Genomic DNA, 24,266 nt, shown 5'->3' with positions numbered 1-24,266 from the left:
GGGGGCAGACGATGTGGTGGCCTGTATGTCGCAGCACTCATTTAATGCTGTGCTAAGTTGTCTATTGGTTGCTTTACTCTTTCCGTTATTGTGGCAATATTTTGATATGTGACCGTTTATCCCACAGTTGTCACAAAGTCGTCTTTTCGTAGTCTTTACATGCATTGACCTGTCTTGTCACATCTGTAACATTCTGCTTTTGTGTTGAATGCATGGTGTTCTTCTTTTTGCATATCATTTAGTTGTCTTAATGCTTCCATGAAGCTAACAGCTGCTTCTACTACTTCCTGAAAGGTCTTCCATCACCCCAGACTGACTGCCTTGCCTACTTCCTAGGCATACAACCCATGAATGCATGTGTCTAACGCTCTCTGATTGGCTTTGAACAACTGAATGCATCTTCGAGCAGCTCTTATAATTGAGAGTTAAAGTTTTGAATTCTGTCAGTAAACTGCTCAATAGATTCGTCCCGTCCCATTCGTAGACTATGGAATTGCTCTCTGTAGAATCTGATAGCATTTTTGCGTATGAATCTCTGTACAACCATCACTTTGAATTCATTGTAATCTTCTGGTTTCACACAAGTGGGCTTTGCACTGATGAAATCTTGTGCGGCTCCTTGAATTATTAATTTAGCAACTGCCAATTTATCTGAATCAGTCCACAAAACCAACAGGGCAGGTCCTTTGAGTTTACGGAAGAATACTTGTACATCTTCCTCGGGTTAACCGGTAAACACTGGTACTCGTGGCAATAATGAGAAATGCTTTATGGGGCCAGCATTGCAAGAGCTATCATTTGACAAGTCATGTGAAAGGCTGCGCTTATTTTTGTCTGCTTTAACCTTTGAATCTCTTTCCTCAAATTGTTCATAACGGTTTGAGATTCTTCATACTGATTTATGTATGCCAGCAAAATCACACTATTAAGGCAAAAGTTATAGGAATCCATTTCTGCTTTTCGTATTGGAGCCAAATTTAAGTAGACTAACCAGGATTCCCGATTGTCAGATGAGGTCCCCACTGCTGCTGCTGCTGCTGCTGCTGCTGATGATGATGATGATTCACCATGGAGACAGATTATCAGAAACTTGGAAATTCTCGAAAGTTCAGACATAACTGCACCTCCTCAGGACTGTAACATTCCACAATTGGTTCCCACACTGACACCACTTCTGTATGGCGTTTGAGGTTCGTATCCTCATCTGAGGGTCTCCCTTGGTATTTTTCAGGATTATTGTGGGCATTGGGTCCGTGAGGAACAGAAATACACGAGCTATGAGTTATTAGCCATCACCATTTTATTTTAATGGAGACTTTCATAATAACGTGCTCACTATGCCAATCCATAATGACTGTGTCTGATGTCCTACTATGAACCAAAATGAATTTGTCAGTACTCCATTGTGAGTTGAAATAGGCGTAATTCTGAGTCGGAACCACACGTGTTGGAAACTGTTGTGCCCGTGCAGGCGGCCAGCATTGCGACATGACAGCTGCGTGTGTGAGGCGCCCTGCAGCCACTTACACAGACGCCATAGTTCGTCAGCATTCCCTGATAACGCCAGCTCGCATTTGTACCCGTACATGCCAGCTGCGTCCAAGCCTTTGACCATTACATATCTACATTTATTTCCTGTTGCATTTTTCAGGTTGTTGTTTTACTCCTTACAGTATACAGGGTGTATACGACCCGGGACATCCGGGAAGAATCTGGGAATTTTTTCATCCGGGAGAAAACCGGGAAAAACCAATGAATTGTTTAGAATTCCGGAAATTTTTCGTTGTATTAGTTTTCAGTTAAATTTTGTGATTTTGAGTGGTAAGAACCAATACTCAACAAAGGATATTACTGTACCTTGCTATTGCAGAATAACATTGCTGCTACGAAACATGAACGGGAGAAGAAGAAAAAAAAGTAAAATAAACTTGAGTTGCAAAGGAAATGCAGCAAAGTGTGTCAAAAGCCTTAGGAAGACTATGCAATGATTCATAACGACAAATTGCCTCCGATGAGCGTGATGTGACAACTGTTGATGTTAGATTCCCTTGAGCAGTTGTGGGCGGGCTCTTGGGCGTGTGCAGTTGAGTCGCGTATGAGTGATCATTAATCACCTTGCAGAACAATGAAGTTATCTTTGTTGGTTTGCTGGAAAGAGTTGGCTTTCATTAATCTTTTCTGCTGAGGCAGTCAGTTTATTTGAAACGAACTGTTTAATTTCACACTGTTGGCTGGTTTCAACTGTTCGCTGATTTCAAGTGCACGTATGACATTATGCCATAATAAAGAACCAAACATGAGACAATACAGTACTGGTACTCCAAGGAAATTTACATCTGAATCTGGACATACTAATGTGCACTTTAAGCTGAATTATGCATTTTAGTATGCTCTTGAAGTATCCTTTGTTGTCTTGTTTCTTTTATGACATAATGTAAGATCTTTTAATGTTTTACACGTGCGGACATCTGGCCTTCCTGCGTCATCACGCGGTGACGACTGTTACCTGGCGCTCTCTTGCAACTGCTGAAACGAACCTATTTCTAGCAGGTAGCGGGAAAATATTGCAAACGGTGGTTTGAAAAGCGTTACATACATTGGAAGCAAATTTCCTTTTACGCAAGATGAACTATGTGCGAGAATGTAGGATGAATTTCGTAAATAAGAAAGTGTTTGACTCTCATTTAAAAATCAACTCTTTGATGACAGCCATTTAGAAGAATTTCGAACTCAGAAGATCACACATTTACGTCGTTATTAAAAATTTTACTGGCACATTTGTGTGATGTATCTTAAAGTGTATCATGTGCAGAAAAGATGAACATTATATATGGAAGCTTAGCTTCTCTTTCAACTTATTAATCTTGGAGAGCTATGTATATTAATTTAAACCATTAACTTTTCTTATTTGTGTTTTCGCGCTACTTAAGAGTGATCTTGCTATTGGCTGACTTCATCACGTGTCCTATGCTGTTATCAGCTGGGGAGATCACGTGACATGAGTGATGAGTGGCTTACAAACTCGATTTCAATGCTTCGGATAGTAACATGCGGTATTTGGTGGAATTCAAATTTATACCTTCGTAGTACGAAAATATGCAGCGTACATATTGCTGCACATCAGAGGTGTTTCAAAAACGTCCCCCCCCCCCCTTCCGAGTTTCGTTTTCTAAAGTGACGGGACATTCTGTGTTGGTATATAAAACCATAAACATTCAAAGCATTGATGAGTTTTACAGTGCCAAAGAATAGTATACGGAAAAAGTGTATTTCTGCCCGGGAGAAGGTGTATTTTTGTCTGGGAAAAGTCCAGGAATTTTTTTTCCTTGTCCATGTAGACACCTTGAGTATAGTGTCCACTTCTGTCACATCCATCTTTTTTTCTCATTTTTGTTGCCTTCATTTATCTTTTCTCTGTGTCGATCCAACCTCTCACACTTTGACATTGTTGTTATGAGACATGCCGCAGCTTGTGATAAAGATGATATGCTCAGTTATCGTCATCAACAACAGCAGCAGTAATCACCGTCAGGTGGATTGCGGAGTATGTATGTAGATGTAGATATTCACTGCATAATAAATGCTGCCTCTGGACTTCTCTTTGCATTAAGGTCTTCAGTTACATTCAACCATGCGACTCCCACATGTTTTCTAACGCCAGATACTCACCTCTCATTGGTTTGTTTTCTCAGTCTTTTTGTATGTTCTGGAACCCAATGAAGAAATAATTTGGTTCATTTATCAAAATTTTGCAATGTACTTACATAAAAAAGACTAGGCAATCACGTATTGAGCCTTGAATGTTGGTGACATTTTTTCCACTTAGGCTCTGCATTTATAAGTCCTCTTCTTAGTTCAGGCAAGTGTTTACAAAGAAAACTTAATGCTTTTTCCCTTCCTTAAGTCCACTGACTGATAAACCATCAACACTATAATTTGTTATGCGTGCTAAATGGTAACATACCATGAAAGTTTGCTACCATTTTCATGTATATGATTCCTTGCTCTGTGCAGACACTGTGTAGGCTTTGTAAGCTAAATTGGTTATGCAATACAGCTAATGTGGGAAAAATGTAACCTTCATTTGACAAATTCATGACTGGTGTCGACTATGAAGAAGATATGGAACCTTGACAAACAGTGTGTGATGTTTCCTCATTTTTGACTTAATTTTATTGTCATGTTAATTTTTGTTAAACTGATCCACTCTATTTATTACAAGTGTTTGTAGTTGTTTGAGTATCAATTCTATGTTACTGTGAGAGGAAATGTGTTGCAAAAAGTGCAAGATTTGATTTCTCATACTTAAAAAAAAAATTTCTGAAAAAACAATTTGAAAGCCAGAAGTGTGAAGTGAAACTACAATGGAAAATTTAAGGGAAAAAAAATCTAAAAGAATACCTGAAATAAAAAACAGTTGGTCCATTTGTTTTTCACTGAGAAGATAAACTCAATATGTAAGAAACAGACGATTTTTGCTTTATTTCAGTTACTATTTTAATTTCTTTTATCATTAAAGGTCCCAAAATATTATCCTTTTACACTCTTAAATTTGTACTTGCAGTACATAATTTGTATTGATTGCTGTTTTGATAATGGAATTCAGATCTTGAATTGTAGTAATTGTAGATGAGTATTGCTCGTCCTTTGATTTCTGACCCTATCTCTTATCAGTGGCTAAGTCTCTACATTATTGTTGTGCTCTTATCAGTGGCTCAGTGACACATCAGTACTGTGTGCCAGACTATGGTAATAACCGGGACACTAGCCTCTTGTTGGCAATAGTCTTCCTAAGTGAGTTCATGACTCATGCGCTACATGTCAGGCAGATTGTGAGTCGTGCCTAGAATGTGCCCACAAAACACAAAATTGTTAGTAGTATTGTGCATTTCTGAATGTGCTGGTGTATTAAAACATTCTTACAACTCCTCAGTAAAATATTAATTTAGAGTTGTTGGTGTTTTAAAAATATTTTAATTACCACATAATTCAACATCTTAAACACTATAAAGCCAGGATGTGTGGTTTGATGCTGTGTGTGTGTTTTGCACTGAATGCATTTGTTGTTTGAAATTCTACCTGAATACCTACATCTCTATAATCTGCAAATCACCATGAAGTGCATAGTAGAAGGTACTCGCATTGTAGAAGCTTGCTTTGTGTTCTATTCCTGTAGGAGCACAAGAAGAATGATTGCCTGAATGTCTCTGTGCATGGAGTAATTGTTCTGATCTATGTAGGGGATTGTAGCATATTCGTAGAATCACCATTTAAAGCCAGTTCTTGAAATTTTAACAGACTTTCTCGGGATAGTTTTCGCCTATCTTCAGGAGTCCACCAGTTCAGTTCTTTCAATATCTCTGTGACATTTTCCCATAGATGAAACAAACCAGTAGCCATTCATGTTGCCCTTCTCTGTATAAATTCAATGTTCCTTGTTAGTCCAATTTGGTATGGGTCCAAACACTTGAGCAATATTCTAGCATGGGTTGCAAGAGTGATTTGCAAGCAATCTCCTTTGTAGACTGATTGTACTTCCTCAATATTCTACCAGCAAATGGAAGTATGTCACGTGCTTAACCCACAACTGAGCTTATATGATCATTCCATTTCATATCCCTACAGAGTGTTACACCCAGGTGTTTATATGAGCTGCCCAATTTCAGCAGTGACTCATTGACATTCAGATATTCATACAGCTTTGTTCAGACAATACTTCATTGTAGATAACTGCATCAGCTGCAAAAAGCCTGATGTTGTCATTAATATTGTTTGCAAAATCATTATTATACAGCATGTGTCCCAGCACACTGTCCTACCTGGGGTACACCCAATGCTACTTCTACATTTGACGATGACTCTACATCCAACATAACATGTTATGTCCTCCGCTGTATGTACCAAGGCAATTTCTCACAGTTCTTATGAACAAACATAAAGTTGTGATTTTCATTTCTCCCTACGTTTCCCAGCAATTTTGTAAAAAGGTGATACAATCATTTTCACACTTCCTACAATTAGTCTTCTTAAAAAAAAACTTTTAATTCTACTGCATCAGTTGTTCATGACATTAAGGAAAATTTAGTAATGTTTTCTGACTGTCATAAGTTTTGTTCTACAAATATTTGTAACAATTTATTGCTTGAACCTACTTTTGCCTTTTGAGCCAGCCTCATGAGAAGAAGTTACTGTCGATGCATATGTCAAATTGTAACCATAATGCAGATTAAACTGATATAATGTACAGTCCATCTCCAGTGATGAAATCTCATTCTCATTATTTAATGCAAGGAAATACAATTTTCACCATATGCATACATAAAGTCTGCTAACAGTTGTTTAAAATCAGGATTGTTACTAATATAATGTCCCCTTCATAGATACGTAACTGATTTTACTTCATCACATATAATACTGTGTTTTGTCTGTTATAAAGTTTTCTACTGTCTGCAGTGATAGTAATTTTAACATTTCTGTGTTGGATGTTCTCATCAAACTTTTTCTTCTTCCTTCATAATTGTGCTCCAGTGCCTATTCATAATTGCTTACATTCATTTTCCTGACACACACTAAGTGTTCCCGGCTATTTTGTTTCAGACTTTAAATTTTTATTGATTTTTTGTTGTTGTTGTACCTGTATGTATGCATGGTGTTGAACATGGTTGTGGGATGAGGTATGCAGTATTTGGTAGTAGATAGCTCTGCCTCTGTGTTTCACTTTCAGAATTTAACAGAAGACAAATAAGTTTGCATTTGACCGTGCTCTTGAGTGTGTAATGTGAGCAGAAGTGTGCTGCTTTCTTCTTGTTGCATACAGGGTGTTACGAAAAGGTACAGCCAAACTTTCAGGAAACATTCCTCCCACACAAATAAAGAAAAGATGTTATGCGGACATGTGTCCGGAAACGCTTAATTTCCATGTTAGAGCTCATTTTAGTTTCGTCAGTATGTACTGTACTTCCTCGATTCACCGCCAGTTGACCCAATTCACGGAAGGTAATGTTGACTTCGGTGCTTGTGTTGACATGCGACTCATTGCTGTACAGTACTAGCATCAAGCACATCAGTATGTAGCATTAACAGGTTAGTGTTCATCACGAACGTGGTTTTGCAGTCAGTGCAATGTTTACAAATGCGGAGTTGGCAGATGCCCATTTGATGAGTTCATACGGGGTACTCTAGCTGTGCTGCTAGAACATGTGCCTTTACAAGTACGACACATGTGGTTCATGCACGATGGAGCTCCTGCATATTTCAGTCGAAGTGTTCGTATGCTTCTCAACAACAGATTCGGTGACCGATGGATTGGTAGAGGCAAACCAATTCCATGGCCTCCACGCTCTCCTGACCTCAACCCTCTTGACTTTCATTTATGGGGGCATTTGAAAGCTCTTGTCTACGCAGCCCCGGTACCAAATGTAGAGACTCTTCATGCTCTTATTGTGGACGGCTGTGATTCAATACGCCATTCTCCAGTCAGCGCATCAGGGATTCCATGCGACGGAGGGTGGATGCATGTATCCTCGCTAACAGAGTACATTTTGAACATTTCCTGTAACAAAGTGTTTGAAGCCATGCTGGTACATTCTGTTGCTGTGTGTTTCCATTCCATGATTAATGTGATTTGAAGAGAAGTAATAAAATGAGCTCTAACATGGAAAGTAAGCATTTCCAGACACATGTCCACATAACATATGTTTCCTGAAAGTTTGGCCGTACCTTTTTGTAACACCCTGTATATGCTGGACATCTCCGTGGTGCTTGCCTTGGTGTGGATGATTGTTCAAACCTATTTGCTTATTCCCTGTTTAAAATGTCAATACCATTTGTCTCAGAATTTTGTATTTGTATGTTAATATGCTGCTGAATTGTGTGTAGAAGCTGTTATACATTGCTTTACATAAAGCAGAACAACTTAAGTAACTTTCATTTTAATTTAGTTAATGTAGGAGGTTTTTTGTTTATTTTTCTATAGAGTCCTCCAATCATTCTAATGTCTTTTTTTGAAGTACGAACTTATCTAAGAGGCATGGGTTTCCTCAGCTGAATATAGGCGATTGCAAGCGATGCCGGGTGCTAGGCGGAGCCACTTGATATCTGCTATAATCTCTGCTGATCCAAGACCTGTACTCAGAGCTTGGAATTCTCAAGGTGAGGACTGGGAAAACACCTGAAGTATCTGCAAGATGAATTCTTAGTCTTGGAATAACATTTTTATTATTTTGGAAAGTGTTTTATTTTTTTATTTTTATTTTTTTTTACTTTTGGTGATCTTCCTGACTACAGCTGCTGTGTTGTAGGATGGGAAGTATGTACCCATTGGATCAGTTTGTGCCATTTTAACCCCATTGTGGATTTCAATAGGACACTTTTATAATTTCTTTTTGTTTTTATGTCTCTTGAAATGAAAAGTGAAATTTATCTTGAGTTGTTTAGTATAGACTTTATTTTGATAAAGAATTATGTATGTGGTTTCCAGGCAGTGGCTTGTTGACACATTTCATTCATCAGTTTCACAGTTTTGATTATTTTTTGTGAGATACAGGTTGTCAGCAGAAGCAAATGAGGAATTGCAAAACTGTATTAAATGTAGGTTCTGAATGTAATGGATGTTAATTGTTGTCTTCTCAGCATAAAGTTCTCATAGTTTGAAGGATGTTATATGATGAGATTGATTTTTCCTTTGATGTTGGTGATTATAGTTTCAGTTTATTCCTGCAGTGTTTTGGGAAATTATAGTATTGTTAAGATATGCCTGACAGTGACCAGTATGCAGACTTTTAGTAATCAATATTTGAGAGATTTTATGCATGGCTGCATACCCTCATTGTGTTCTAGTAAGTGCTTTTGAATCAGTTGGGATATATCCCACTCCTTGCATTTAGCAGCAACGTAACTTGCATGGCCTGATTTACAATATATTTTAGCATTTCATAAGAGCATGCGTACTAACTCTCTTCCATTGCTAAAGAATATGACTAGATCTTTTGCCAGCTACCTTGTTAGAACTGATGTACTTCACCATTGATGTGCTTCTTTAAAAAGATATTCATTATTAGTTTAGTTTTGTTCAATACAATTTTTTTTTTAAATTGTGCCACACCTGTCAAGATTTCCAAATATGTGCAAAATGTGTGGATTTGTGGCGTTTTTTACGATTGCACAGATGATTCACAGTGCCTGCATTTCCAATATTTTCACTTGTTGTTTTTACATTGTATTGAGACACTTCAGTTTAAAATTTTGATAATCGCTTATGTTCTGGTATGCAAATTTTTGTCAAAACTCGATTAGTATTTAAAGAGCCACTTACGTTGATTTATTGTCATGCTGTGCTTTTGTCCTTCCTTTTGGTGGCAATATTTAGGGGTCACAGCAGTGCAGCTCTGTTTTGTGTACTGAAGTTATGATGCGTATGTGAAAGTGAGGCATTGGAATTGTCATGAATATGTGAGCAATAAAGTTGTTATGTTATATTCTTGATGAATAAAACCAAGAAACAATGTTATCAGTTCTATAGAAATGCAAAATGCGGAGTTTTCTTGTGATATTCGATTGTGAAGTGGGTTTTTCCTTTATGTCCCATGTAATTCCTAAAAATTAACATCGTTAACTGACAGACAGCAGATTTATGTGCTGATTTGCTCATGTTAATTTTTTGAAAACCATATGCAAAGTTTATGGAAATCAAATACAAAGTTGAACGAAAGAAATCAGAAAATTAGATGTTTGTTACATTTTCTCACTTTATGAACATTCGGATTTTTGTTTCTGAAAGTTGGCAAGTATTTTGTAGATAAGGTTTCTCCAACTGTCTTCTGTGGAACACTGGTGTTATGTGGGAAATGAATAAGTACTTCATGAAAAACTAATAATAGTGATTCTTTTCCCCACCACTACCACCCTACTCGAACATTCTGATGATACTAATTACTTTTTTAAATTTTTTTATGATTCCTTCATTATCATTTAAAATTGAAGTAATCACATAGTAAAACATGGGATTCTGATTTGTTAAAATTTTATTAACATGGGATTCTGATTTGTTAAAATTTTATTAACGTTTAAAGTAAACATTGTGTTGCGTCATACTATCAGGATTCTCAGTGTTCCATCAGTTTGGGTGTTCCTGTTGTATAGGAACCTAGGGAAATTCGCAATCAGACAATGAACATTTTTAATAGCTGTAAGCTATTCCCAAGAGACATTATAATGTGCATGTGATAGACAAGAAACTCGAGGAATAATGCAAACTGAGTAGTTAGTTAGTTTAAATTCTGTTACAGATATTGTATTCTAATACGACTGCTGCATTTGCTGTTGAATGGAAAAAATATGTATCTTTTCAACTGATGCTTTGCCTTGCCCAATTTAACACAATGATGCATCCAGAACCTACAGGACTGATTTCTGCAAGACTAATAGGATGTTCATGTCTAGCACTATTAAGATTTAATTGTTTTCATGTCCTTTCCAGGCTGATCAGCAGCTGTCCAACAGAGCTACATCTCATCCCTGAAGTGCCATCTGGAACTGCATCTTCAGAGGTGCAGTTCTCCTCTTAGCAGTGGATATCTTCATGGCCATTGGAGGAGTACCACACCTCCGAATATGTCTGATACTTTTCCAAGTGGAACATCAGGGATGAGATGCTAGCTAATCCTTGTAGATTTGTAATAATGTTTTGTTTTCACTCATTTGGACTTGGAGCTTAATGTACAGGGAAAGGGGTTGGTCAGGCTCTGTAGTTCAGAACTACGCTAACATCTACCTGGAATGCTTTGGGAAAAAGTATGAAACCCAGATTGTGATAGTTGGATCAAATACTTATTACTGTTGTGAAAGCTGTAGTATTTAGAATTTAATGAAAAAATAACACCTTGACGCAAGTGACTTAAGGCTAGATATACTAGCACAGGTCACTATGATAGGGCAGTTCATGATAATCAAATGTGCAGTGCTGTGGACAAAGCATGAACTGCATTATCAGCCATGGAATGTTTCAAGCTTTGAAGCAGTTGTTCACCTCCAGAGCCAGTTTGCAGTTTCTCACTGAGCTCCATCTGTCTCTGCAATGTAGCATTCCACAACAGCACGGACGTGAACCGTTTGTGCAGTTGACAGAGTAGCGAAAGCAAGTAGTGGGTATTTGGGAGGCTAGGCGGTTATACCATAGAACTGCACTACACATGCCGCAAGGTCTCCACAGTGTTTCGGTGTTGTCGCCAGTTGTCAGCACAAGGTGCACGTGCCCGTCAGCCAGGGTCCAGATAGCGGCACTACACAGGTGCACACCAGGACCGTCGCGTCTTACAAAGTGGTGTATCGGACCGCACTGCGACTTCGTGACAAATTAGGGACACTTGTTGTGAGGATATTACTGAGGACCATTCACAACCATCTCCGCAAAGCAGGACTACAATCCTGCATTGCCGTTAGAGTGGCTTTACTTATGTCCCAGCATCGTGTAGCCCGCCTGAAGTGGTGCTGCAGTAGGTGCTTATGGAAGGATGTATGGAGGCTTGTTCTCCTGAGTGATGAGAGTTGCTTCTGCCCTGTTGTCCGTAATGGTTGTACACGTGTGCAATGTCGTGAAGGTGAGCACCAATGTCTGGTGTGTATACAACAGAGCCACACAGAGCCTACATAGTACTAGCACTGATATTTTACATTCCCTGTTGACTGTAACAGATGCATAAGCCTCTGTTAGTGTGGTTGTTTGTTGTATATGTCCTCAAAAGTGTATCAATAAAATTTCCCTCTGCTGTGTCAACAAATTCTTGGTGTTCCTTTTTCATTTTCTAGTAGCGCATGTCAATAATATTTTACTTTTAAACAGAACAATAATTTATAAGCATCTCATTTTGGATATTGCTTATAAGGAGGTTATGATTCCATGTGTTTTTTGGAAAATGTTAACCAAACACTGCCTTAACAACATTATTCTAAGCATTTATTCAGTAACTCAAAAATAAATAATAAATTCTTTCTACTGTCTGATATGTAAATGTGAGTTTTTATTGAAATAGTTTTTTTATTGCCATAGTTGAAAATATGTTGTACATTATTTTTAAGGTGAAGATGCCAATGCCGATATAGGCACCCCTACAAAAATGTGGGGCCTAGGCGAGTTTGCTGAACAGTTACAAGCAAAAAGGAATGGTCAGCCATTTGGTGGAGTAAGTGAAAAATATTTTTTTCCCTTCATTAATATATCTGTTACACAAAATACCATGGTTCTATTATTTTTCCATTAATGTAATAGCAGATGCACCACTTGGCCCCTTCAACACCGCTCACAGGAAGAAAGTATTTGAAGACCAAAGATCTACAACCTAATGTCACACCTCTTTCAACAGCAACGCAGAGTGTCAGCCGACTGCAGACACTCCTTTCTGGTCGTCAGGCAGCTCCCAGTGAACCTTTACTAGAAATTTTCAGGTATGTTTCCTAAATATTGTACTTATGTTTTTTATGTCATTGCTCATCCACAAATGCAAATACGAGCAACCAGGTTTGTGTGTCTTATAACTGTAATGCTTTTGAATTTACTTGGTTATATTATCAGTCCTGATACATTGTGTATATTCATAAGTAAGATAACATAAAGATAATTAGTCTGTTGAAAGATATCTAGATGCACTTTGTACTTTAAGGCTGATTTGAACACCACAGTACTTGACTAGCATCAGTCTTATAACAGATCATGTGACCTGAGACCAAGCCAAGTACAGGGTACGTAGAGCTGAATGTAATAATCTAATCTGAGGTGCAACTTAAAATCGCTCACTTGAACAGAGCGTACCACAGTGATCCATAAGTGCCACACTATAAATCCGATGTCTGAACTGAAGTCCTGGGATTCTTCCTGTCACTTAACATTTCTTTTACTTTGTTACTGTGATACATGCAATACTGCACCATAGTTCAAGAGTCCACATTAAACTGTTGCTCTCCCTATGACTAGCTGGTTAAGTAAGAGCTAAGATTGAAGAAAGGCAAGGGTGTACCACCTCCAGTAGATCATGCCTAGTAAATCACTACATTGTTCCAATGAAATCTGGCTGTGTCAGTTTTACCTATTCAAAGCATTGTCAGATGAGAAAGTCACAGTAACCGTTGGAAAAGAAAAGAGGTGAAAAAATAAAATTAATGTTCATTGAGAATTATAAGTGCAATAACGATGTCTTGTAGCTTCTATGACCAGGCTGACTGATTGTAATTAGTTTTATTAAGGTTAATTGAGAATGAATTTAATTTCTAAACAAGTCATATTATTTGAGAAAAATAGTTGGCATTAGGAGTGGGTGGTGATAGTTAATCAATAAGATTCGTTTTGATTTCATCTAGACATCAGTGACTGATAATAACTGACCCGAAAAGTAGACTGGCACAAAAAAAAACATGTTGTTGTGGTCTTCAGCCCTGAGACTGGTTTGATGCAGCTCTCCATGCTACTCTATCCTGTGCAAGCTACTTCATCTCCCCGTACTTACTGCAACTTACGTCCTTCTTAATCTGCTTAGTGTATTCATCTCTTGGTCTCCCCCTATGATTTTTACCCTCCACACTGCCCTCCAATGCTAAATTTGTGATCCCTTGATGCCTCAGAACATGTTCTACCAACCGGTCCCTTCTTCTTGTCAAGTTGTGCCACAAACTCCTCATCTCCACTATTCTATTCAATACCTCCTCATTAGTTATGTGACCTACCCATCTATTCTTCAGCATTTGTCTGTAGCACCACATTTCGAAATCTATTCTCTTCTTGTCCAAACTATTTATCGTCCATGTTTCACTTCCATACATGGCTACACTCCATACAAATACTTTCAGAAAGGACTTCCTGACACTTAAATCTATACTTGATGTTAACAAATTTTTCTTCTTCCGAAATGCTTTCCTTGCCATTGCCAGTCTGCATTTTATATCCTCTTTATTTCGACCATCATAAGTTATTTTGTTCCCCAAATAGTAACACTCCTTTACTACTTTAAGTGTCTCATTTCCTAATCTAATTCCCTCAGCATCACCCGACTTAATTTGGCGACATTCCATTATCCTCGTTTTGCTTTTGTTGATGATCATCTTATATCCGCCTTTCAAAACACTATCCATTCCGTTCAGCTGCTCTTCCAGGTCCTTTGCTGTCTCTGACAGAATTACAGTGTCATCGACGAACCTTAAAAGTTTTTATTTCTTTTTCATGGATTTTAATACCTACTCCGAATTTTTCTTTTGTTTCCTTTACTGCTTGTTCAATATACAGATTGAATAACATCGGGGAGAGGCTACAACCCTGTCTCATTCCCTTCCCAACCGGTGCTTCCCTTTCATGCCCCTCGACTCTTATAACTGCCATCTGGTTTCTGTACAAATTGTATATAGCCTTTTGCTCCCTGTATTTTACCCCTGCTACCTTTAGAATTTGAAAGAGAGTATTCCAGTCAACATTGTCAAATGCTTTCTCTAAGTCTACAAATGCTAGAAATGTAGGTATGCCTTCCCGTAGTCTATTTTCTAAGATAAGTCGTAAGGTCAGTATTGCCTCACGTGTTCCAATATTTCTACGGAATCCAAACTGATCTTCCCCGATGTCAGCTTCTACCAGTTTTTCCATACATCTGTAAAGAATTCATGTCAGTATTTTGCAGCTGTGACTTATTAAACTGATAGTTCGGTAATTTTCACCTCTGTCAACACCTGCTTTTTTTGGGTTTGGAATTATTATATTATTCTTGAAGTATGAGGGTACTTCGCCTGTCTCATACATCTTCCTCACCAGATGGTAGAGTTTTGTCAGGACTGTCTCTCCCAAGGCCGTCAGTAGTTCTAATGGAATGTTGTCTACTCCAGGGGCCTTGTTTTGACTGGGGTCTTTCAGTGCTCTGTCAAACTCTTCACGCAGTATTGTATCTCCCATTTTGTCTTCATCTACATTCTCTTCCATTTCCATTACATTGTCCTCAAGTACATTGCCCTTGTATAGACCCTCTATATACTCCCTCCGCCTTTCTGCTTTCCCTTCTTTGCTTAGAAATGGGTTTCCATCTGAGCTCTTGATATTCATACAAGTGGTTCTCTTTTCTCCAAAGGTCTCTTTAATTTTCCTGTAGGCGGTATCTATCTTACCCCTAGTAAGATAAGCCTCTACATCCTTACATTTGTCCTCTAGCCATCCCTGCTTAGCCGTTTTGCACTTCCTGTCGCTCTCATTTTTGAGGCGTTAGTATTCCTTTTTGCCTGCTTCATTTACTACATTTTTATATTTTCTCCTTTCATGAATTAAATTCAATATTTTTTTTCTATATTAAAAACAGATTCCAAGACTTACCAAGCGGGAAAGCTCCGGTAGACAGGCACAATAAATAAAACACACAAACACACACACAGAATTTCTAGCTTTCGCAACTGCCGGTTGCTTCTTCAGGAAAGAGGGAAGGAGAGGGAAAGACGAAAGGATGTGGGTTTTAAGGGAGAGGGTAAGGAGTCATTCCAATCCCGGGAGCGGAAAGATTTACCTTAAGGGGGAAAAAAGGACAGGTGTACACTCGCTCGCGCGCGCGCGCGCGCGCGCGCCCGCACACATGCACACACACATATCCATTCGCACATACACAGACACAAGCAGACATTTGTAAAGGCAAAGAGTTCGGGCAGAGATGTCAGTCGAGGCGGAAGTACAGAGGCAAAGAAGTTGTTGAGACAGGTGAGGTATGAGCGGCGGCAACTTGACATTAGCGGAGGTTGAGGCTAGTGGGTGAAAGGAACTGAAGCTGTGATAATGGGTGAAAGGAACTGAAGCCTCAACCTCCGCTAATTTCATCACAGCTTCAATATTTCTTCTGTTACCCAAGGATTTCTTCTAGCCCTCGTCTTTTTACCTACTTGATCCTTGGAGGAACGAAAATAAAACTTAGGTTGTAAACAAAATGTACCATATACAACAACAAAACCCAGTGCTCAGATAAGTCCCTGGCAACATCAAAATGTGTCAAAAGCTTTAGGAAGACTATGCAATTCTTTATAACAACAAATTGCCTGCAATGAGTGTGACATCACAATTGCGTACATTAGATGCGTTCGAGCAGTTGCAAGAAAGCCCAGGCACATGCGGAGTTAGTTGCGAATCAGTGGTACCTTCTCCCGCTTCTGGCTACGGAAGCATGGCAGTTAGCTGTAAAAGCATTAGCAGCAAGCAGCCAGATGCTACCCGAAAAAATTTTACTGGCGCGCCCAAAGTGCCACATTCACACGGGGACCCGGGGGGCAAACTGGGGTATCTGCCCCAGCGGCACTTTCAAGGGAGTGGGGCGCCAATTTCATATTCTTGAAGGGGAAAAGCCTTGTTTCACAAAGTGCCTAGCATCCAGCGCACATTGGTCTATCAGTTATTCTTATGATTTTGAAACACATCCCTGCTGGTTTTGAATACTTTGAACATATTGTAAGTTGATTTCTGATAGTATCACAAGTTTAGTTTTGAATGTGTGCATAGTGTACGTAATATGTCTGCTGGGGGGATTCCCGGTCCCATCAAGAAATAAGCTTTCCTGCTATACGAGCTGAGCGGAATAAAGTCGAACAGATGAATGCCAATTGCTATCTGTTTATGTCATTGACTGAGTTTCCGAATGATCAGTGTTGTTATAATTATCGGCGAAATCCATAGATTCAGAGTAGCAGAGTGGAAGTAAATGACTAACAGGAATAACAGGTAAGAAAGATTACGTATTATCTTCTTGGTGCATCCAAGAAAATGAAATTTTGACAGAGAATTTTTGGCCAGCCATTACACTAGCAAAGGTCAGTGGTACAGACCATGGCTAGCAGCCACTAAAGTTCTATTCTGGGAGCAGTGTGGAAAAATTGTATGAACATGTAACAATGGCTAACTGGAGAATAAGTGCGAAATAACTAAACCGGTAATTGTGGCAGAGTTAGTGAAGTTGTCAGGAGAATACGTTTTTACACTGGCAGGAATAGTTGCAGAGTTAGTGATGACGAGATTGTTTGTTATAACGAGTAAGGAGAAGAAACAGGGACATGGAAGAATATGGCGATTCCAAATTTATATAAAAATGTTTCAGAAGTTAGTGTGTGTGAATGAAATGTGAAACTATTTCCTAACATAAAACTTTTTGCTTGTAGTAGGCCTAATAGGCATTTGATAAAGGTACTTCATGAATTATATCTGTCGTGTTATAAAAATTACCATTTTGTGCCAAAACAATCTCGTTCATTTGGTGTGTGTTATAATTTCCGCAATATTAGACAGGCTTATTTCGGGTTTTTTGCCCCCTAGCAGACAGTGACAAAATACCTGTTATAAGATCGAGAAACCACGTCAGTTTTGAGTATTTGTATTAACAATTTTAGACTAACAGTATTAGATAACGACATTTTGAGTTTTCATATAGCAAAACGTTTGACAAACTTTGATGAGGTAATAGATTCTTTCCCAGAAGGGAAACCACTCCATGTAAAGTTGTAGCAAGATTAGAGAGAAAAAATGCTAGGACTTAAGAATTGAAGAAATGTGTACTGTTTTCCTTGTCTCTTATCTTCACTGGTTTTATGTATCCTATATTTAATTTTATGTCACACAAAACAGCAAGTTATTAGCTACTATGCAATAAAAAGTGCAAATTTTCCGAAGAGTTCTTGTTCTCCCAGTTACAAACAATCCCATCCATTATTAATTGTGAGGTTGTTTTTTTAAGAGGGCAGGATGTCAAACTGGCCAACTGGGAACAGGAGAGGCACTGCAGGACATTTTAATTTCCACTGTCCTGAATATAGTTTGATGACATACATTACAAAATATTACATGTTTGAATTTCACAGAGAGAAATACAGTGACGTGCGATAGAAGAATGCTGTGTGAAGAGACTTGGCACTGCACTTTGGCACACTTACGACCAAATAACATCTCTTACATTTCCTCAAACACACATGTTTTATGTATCAGACATCTTCAGAAAGATGTGGGCTACAAAATGAACATATTTTTGAAAAGTCGATTTTTTAAAATTTGTGGTGTCCTTCCTCAAACGCTCGAGGGAGGGGGTTGCCACTATCTCACTATATAGTGTTTCCCTGGTTCAGAAATATCGTAAATCTGGGGCTGATTCACACAACAGGCTGAGTTGTAGTGGAGAGTCTCCATGTGACTCGTGTTTACATTTAATGATTTTTCTGTTTCCTCTTCATTTATTGCTCTCATGTCAAATGAAAACAAAACTGATTTCTGTGACCGAGATCTATCAAGTGAATTATAATACATTCACATAATTACAGAAATGCTAAAATATGTTTGAACAGTTCTCGGGTATCCGACTAGGAAGCGTCATAATTTCTCCACAATATTTCGGCAGACATACACGCTGCCATCTTCAGGTGGTTTCTGACGAATGCTGTGCTGATCCTCTTGGTGCCCTATATATACTAGCCGTTACCCCCTCCACCGTTCATCTCCTGGTGTCTGGTGTGGCCGGTACGGTGGCTACTGGAGGTGGTGGGGGAAGCGGTGCCTGGGTCTGAACTGGGGTCTGCAGTCTCCCTGCTGCTGCCATCGGGGGTGGTCCTCGATCTCTGGGATCGCATCTTTCTCTCTAGACTGAGTGCGGAGTTCCAAGCCTGACTAAGTTGAAGGCCGCTGTTTTTATTAATTAGATCATCCTGTAGTCAAATTTCGATGGCCTCTTTAGTATCGCAGTCCCAGAAGTAGGAGGATTGACAGAGTATTTTTGTTTTTTCATAGTCCATAGTATGGCCAGTCTATACAGTGGTCAGCCACGGCTGATTTAGTGGCCTGGTGTAATTCAGTATGGCACTTGTGTTCGCAGCACCTCTCTTCTACAGTGCGGACTGACAGGGAATTTGATAAACGCCTGCTTTTCGAAGGCCTAGGTCATCTTTCACTGAACCCAGTAGAGTCAAGGTTTTTGCGGGGGGTCGGAATACACATTTCACATTGTGTGTCCCCAGGATTCTACCTATTTTTCTTGAGGTGTTCCCGACAAATGGAATGCACACCAATGACGTGTGTTTTTCTGTTTCTTCTTCTTGTTCTCTTGGCACAGTCTGTCTGAGTGCATGCGCGCCGGCCGCACCAAAGACAACAGGAGGGGGATGGTGGAGGGGGTAACGGCTAGTATATATAGGATCCAAGAAGAACAGCACAGCATTCGTCAGGAACCACCTGAAGACGGTAGCGTGTACATCTGCTGAAATATGGTGGAGAAATTATGACACTACCTCGTCGGATACCTGAGAACTGTTCAATTTGGAAATACGCCCAGAAAACTTCAGATCACATATCTAAAATATGTTATTAGTTTCAGATTTTATTTTATTTCCACCTTTCTGACTGTCAGTCTTTAATCGCCTTGCAGAACAACGAAGTTATTTTTGTCAGTTTGCTAAAGAAATTCAGCTTCTATTATTCTTTTCCACTTAGGCAGTCAATTTATTTGAAACTAAATTTTTAATTCCACACTATTGGCTAGTTTCATGTGTTTGCTGCATTTAAAGTGCATGTTTCCATCTTCTATCGCATATGCCATAATAAAGAACCAAACACAATACAGTACTGGTACTCTAAGAAAGAAATTTTATCTGGACATAAGAGTGTGTACCTTAAGCCAAATTATGCATTTCAGCATGGTTCATGAAATTCCGATGCTCTTGAAGTATCCCGTAATGTCTTGTTTCTTTTATGACATACGTAAGATCTTTTAATGCTGTACATGTAAGAACATACAAGCATCCTTCGTCATTGTAGCTGGGCAAACACGGTGACACCTGTTATCTGGTGCTCTCTGGCAACTGCTAAAATGAACCTATTTCTAACAGGTAATGGGAAAATGTTGCGAATGGTTGTTTGAAAAGCGTTACTTTCAAAGTAAATTTCCTTTTACACAAGATGAACTACGTGCGAGAATGCACAATGAGTTTGTTAAATCACAGAGCGTTTGACTCTCATTTAAAAATATACTCTTTGAGGACGACTATTTAGAATAATTTTGATCTCAAATCAGACATTTATGTCGTTATTAAAAATTTTACATGTTTGTTTGGTGTATCTTAATGTGTAACGTGTGCCAAAAAGATAAACATTATGTGTGAAAGCTTAGCTTCTGTTGCAGCTGATTAATCTTAGAGACCAATGTTATATGTGAAAGCTTTTCTTTTCTTGTAACAACTGTATGTATATTAATTTAAACCATTAACTTTTTCTATTTGTATGTTTGCGCTAGTTATCAGTGATGTTGCTATTGGCCGACTACATCACGTGTCCTATGCTCTGAATATAAGCTGTCATCGGCTGGCGAGATCACGTGACACGAGCTATGACTGGCTTAGAAAAGTGCATCGCACCTTGATTTCAATGCTTCGGAAAGTAACGTGCGCTGTTTGGTGGAATTCGAATTTATACTTTCATAATAATGAAATTTGCGGTGTACATATTGATGCACATCAGACATCTTTCCAAAACGTGTCTTTTCCCATGAGTTTTGTTTTCTAAAGGGTTGGGAATTTCTACGCCAGTGTATAAAACCATAACCATTCAAAAGATTGAAAAGTTTTACAGCAGAGGAAAAGTATACTGCCAGTTAAGATTGAAAAAATGTATTTTCATCCGAGAGAAAGAGTATTTTTAACCGAGAAATCCGGGAACTTTTTCCCTTGTCGCATACACATCCTGATTTAATACCATATTTATTTATAAATAAATACAACAATAATCAACATTACATAACCCATAACTTCTTGTTTACAGACGTAAAAATAAAATTTTTGAGAGAACTTTCCCCTTAGTCTTTTGTGCTGTTGACAGGAAGCACATCCCGCTTTTGAAAATGGACACTCAGAAGCTGATGATGTGGTTGTACAACTCAAGTATTTAAGTGTAGTTTTGGATAGATAGTGCCAATAATGTGACTTCATTCTTCTAATGGATGTTGTTTAAGAAATAGAAGACAATCTTTCACGTAATTGAACTGTGATTGTAGGTCTGTTTCTGCTCCAGTTTGCAAATTATTTCTTTCTTGTGCTATGTTATAATATTCACTCCATATATCAGGTTTGATTTCTCTGTTTTCATTTTCCTGTTATGTATTATCGTGAAGCATTTGCAAGTTCTTGAATCTGAGTGAGCAACGTTGATATTAAAATGTTAACATGTTAAGTTGCTAGTAAGTGTTTCTTAATTTCTGTTATGTGCTACTCTTCAAATTCTCTCCAACATCCAACATCATTGGTTGCAAGCCATATATTTTGATATTGGACATACTTGTTATTGAGATTACTTTATTGCTTGCAACATACTTTTTGTACACAAATTTCGCAAATAATCAGTTCTATAGGCTGGAGAATGTCAGAGCAGTCTGTCAGATCTATAGTGTCTGCAACTGTTAGCATGGTTGGTGCCCTGGTCTGAGAATTAATGATATTATTAACCACTGTGGGAATTGATGATATTGTCAGTCACTGGATGCAGCTGCAAAAAAGTTTGTCATATTGAATCTTCCATCTAGTAAATACTTCCTGAATTAATTTGTGATCTGATTCTTTTCTTAGCTCGTCACTTGCTGGGTCACTTCACAAATACTGTTAATATGTAACATGAAGCAATGTTTGAAGTGGCAGCCATGAGGTATGTCGGAAATGCGAGATGCTCTGTCAACGGCTTATTTTAAGTGACCAATGACCAAACTGTGCCAGACGACACAAGCCCTTGATTGGCAATGGATCCAAGAAAATTGCAATTGACAGTCTGCAGCAGAAGTAAAAACACAGTCGCTTTGTTCACTACGATTAAAGCTAACCTATAAGAGCAAACCTAAGATAGAAAAAATTCTGTTTTGGCACTAAAAGCAAACTGTAATTTTTTGCTATCATTTATTGCCTGAAAGTATCCTTACATTGGCCACAAGAGCTACTGTCTTACCAAGTGATGAGAAGTTCTCATTGGCACTTGTTTGCAGATTGTAAGTGACATAGGCAGATTCAGAATGAGAAAAGAACGAGATGAAGAAAAATAGGATCAAATAAAAGGAGTCAATGTGATGGCTTAAATGATGTGGCAAAGTAGTAGAAATATAAAATTGCACTGGAACAAATTAATTTTTAAAAAAAGTAATAATCAAACTCTTCTGATAAGATTCAGAAATAAAATAAATTTGCTAGATGTGAGGAGAGTCAAACCTATGACTTTCTGTGTGTCAGTTTTCTATGCTAACCAATGCACTATGCTATAACAGTGGGTTACATAGTTATATTTATAACGGTCATCACCCCATCACAACAATGAATTGCATCCTTCAAAATTCGGTTTCATGCAGTGTCATGTGAAGCTTTTCTAACGTAAGCGGATCTCTGTGGTTATTATAACTCTACACGTGATGTTGAATCGCATCTTGTGCTGAAGTATCCAGTAGTGCTTGGTTAGTGCTGCATAAGAAAATTGTGTATTTCATTAGCATCATTGTGTGTGTGTGTGTGTGTGTGTGTGTGTGTGTGTGTGTGTGTGTGTGTGTGTGTGTGTGTCATGTTTGATAAAATACAAAGTAAAAGTGCCAGATCTATGAATCGGGATCCAAAGACTTCAAGAAAGAAAGCCGGACAGTGAATTATAAGTAAAATGACCAATTGCAGTGGCAGTTTGGCAACAGCAAATGGTTCAGGCCTGATGTTGAGTGCTCTGATTGGATGAAACCGACTCCAGTGTATGGAGTGTCACCTATTAAGTAATTTAAATTAGGCCACAGTGCTCAAAGCTCTTAAGATATACGTTTTAGAGCCTGTGTTCACTCTTTTGCTTTGATTGATTGTTCCTGCCATATCCCTGAATATTGATCATCAGTCCTGGGTTAAAGTGTATGCCTGGAAACGGTCCATTCCATGTTACAGTGAAAACAAAATCATTCATAATTTTACCTCTCTCTAATATTGATGTTTCATATGTTGATTTTCTCAACGAATGGCAAGCTACTCGATTCTATTTACTGAAGATTATAAGATCATCTTACAAGGTTACTGACCTGTTTATTTTGATGCCTCGTACAGGATATATACACACCGGGAAAAATTGGGATTTTTTTTTTTTTTTTTATTCTGGCAATTTTTCATTGTTTTATTTTGAGTTAAGTTTTTGTAATTTTGACTGGTAAAACTGATACTCTAACTAAGAATTTTGCTCTAGCATGCTACAGTAGAATAACACTGCAACATACATAAATGAGAGAAAAGCACCAATACAAAACTTTTAAGTAGCCGAGAAAATGTGTCGTTTACAACAACAAAACACAGTGAGCGCACAAGAATTTGCCGACAGCAGAATGTGTCACAGACATTAGGATGGAGGTTATGCAATACTTCATAACAGCTAACTGCTTTCAATGAGCATGGTGTCAGAACTGGGCAATTGTCAGTGGGCTCATGTGGCGTGTGCAGAGCTGAAGTCAGTTGAGCAGCACATTTTCCTGCTTCTCACTGCTTGAAGTGTGACTGTTAGATAGATAAGCAGCAGCTGAAAGAGGCCAGATGCTACCTGGATAAAATTTTCTGGAACACTCAAGCTACCAGATTCATGCATGCACAGAGCAGTCAGAGTTGTAGTGGGAAATAGTTTCCATGTGACCCGCCTGTACATTTTCTGACCAGAAGCTATGAAATGAATTAAAATACACCTACATAACTACGAAAGACTAAAATGTGTTATTGGTTTCAGTTTTCTGATTTATTTCCACGTTATTAGTAATCAAGCATTAATCGCTTTGCAGAACGATGAAGTTATTTTTGACGTTTTGCTAAAGAAATTTGGCTTTTATTTATCTTTTCCATAGAGGCAGTCAATTTAGTTGAAAGGAAGTGTTTCATTCCACAGTGTTAGCTAATTTAAGCTGTTCACTGAATTTCTGGTGCACATTCTCATCTTCTGGCACGTATGGCCTTATGCCATAAAAAACCAAACATGGGATAACAAAGTAATGACACTCCAAGAAAACTAACTTCTCAAAAACTACTTTGAAACGCTTTAACAGAATTTTACATACCTGCCTTCTGTGAAAGGTAATGTTTTTTTTTGATCACGGGAAATGTTTCAACACCTGACTGGTACCTCCTCTAGGCTTGACATTATTTCTTGGTTTGTGTCATGTATGTATTAAATGTACAGAGCACTATTCTTTAGTAAATAATATAGTGGCAGCACACCATGTTTTATCATTATAACTCTCATGAAGTCTTCATATTTACTC

The 24,266-nt window shown here is 38.3% G+C and overlaps 1 protein-coding gene across 4 annotated transcripts in view; it reads left to right on the top strand.

The window, feature by feature from the left end:
* The window catches only part of LOC126272671 (retinoblastoma-like protein 1), a 169,176-nt gene that overhangs the window by 57,637 nt on the left and 87,273 nt on the right, over positions 1-24,266 (top strand). Inside the window, exons 7-9 of one of the 4 annotated variants that reach the window (XM_049975687.1) lie at positions 8,044-8,151; positions 12,076-12,179; positions 12,269-12,441. In XM_049975687.1, the coding sequence (XP_049831644.1) occupies positions 8,044-8,151; positions 12,076-12,179; positions 12,269-12,441 (385 nt within the window). Of the gene's footprint in view, positions 1-8,043; positions 8,152-12,075; positions 12,180-12,265; positions 12,442-24,266 lie in introns of all 4 variants that reach the window. The other 3 variants (XM_049975686.1, XM_049975688.1, XM_049975689.1) reach the window with 3 other exon arrangements.

This window comes from Schistocerca gregaria, chromosome 5, assembly GCF_023897955.1.
Source record: "Schistocerca gregaria isolate iqSchGreg1 chromosome 5, iqSchGreg1.2, whole genome shotgun sequence".
Taxonomy (NCBI): Eukaryota; Metazoa; Arthropoda; class Insecta; order Orthoptera; family Acrididae; genus Schistocerca; species Schistocerca gregaria.
This window is presented reverse-complemented; position numbering and strand designations above follow the sequence as displayed.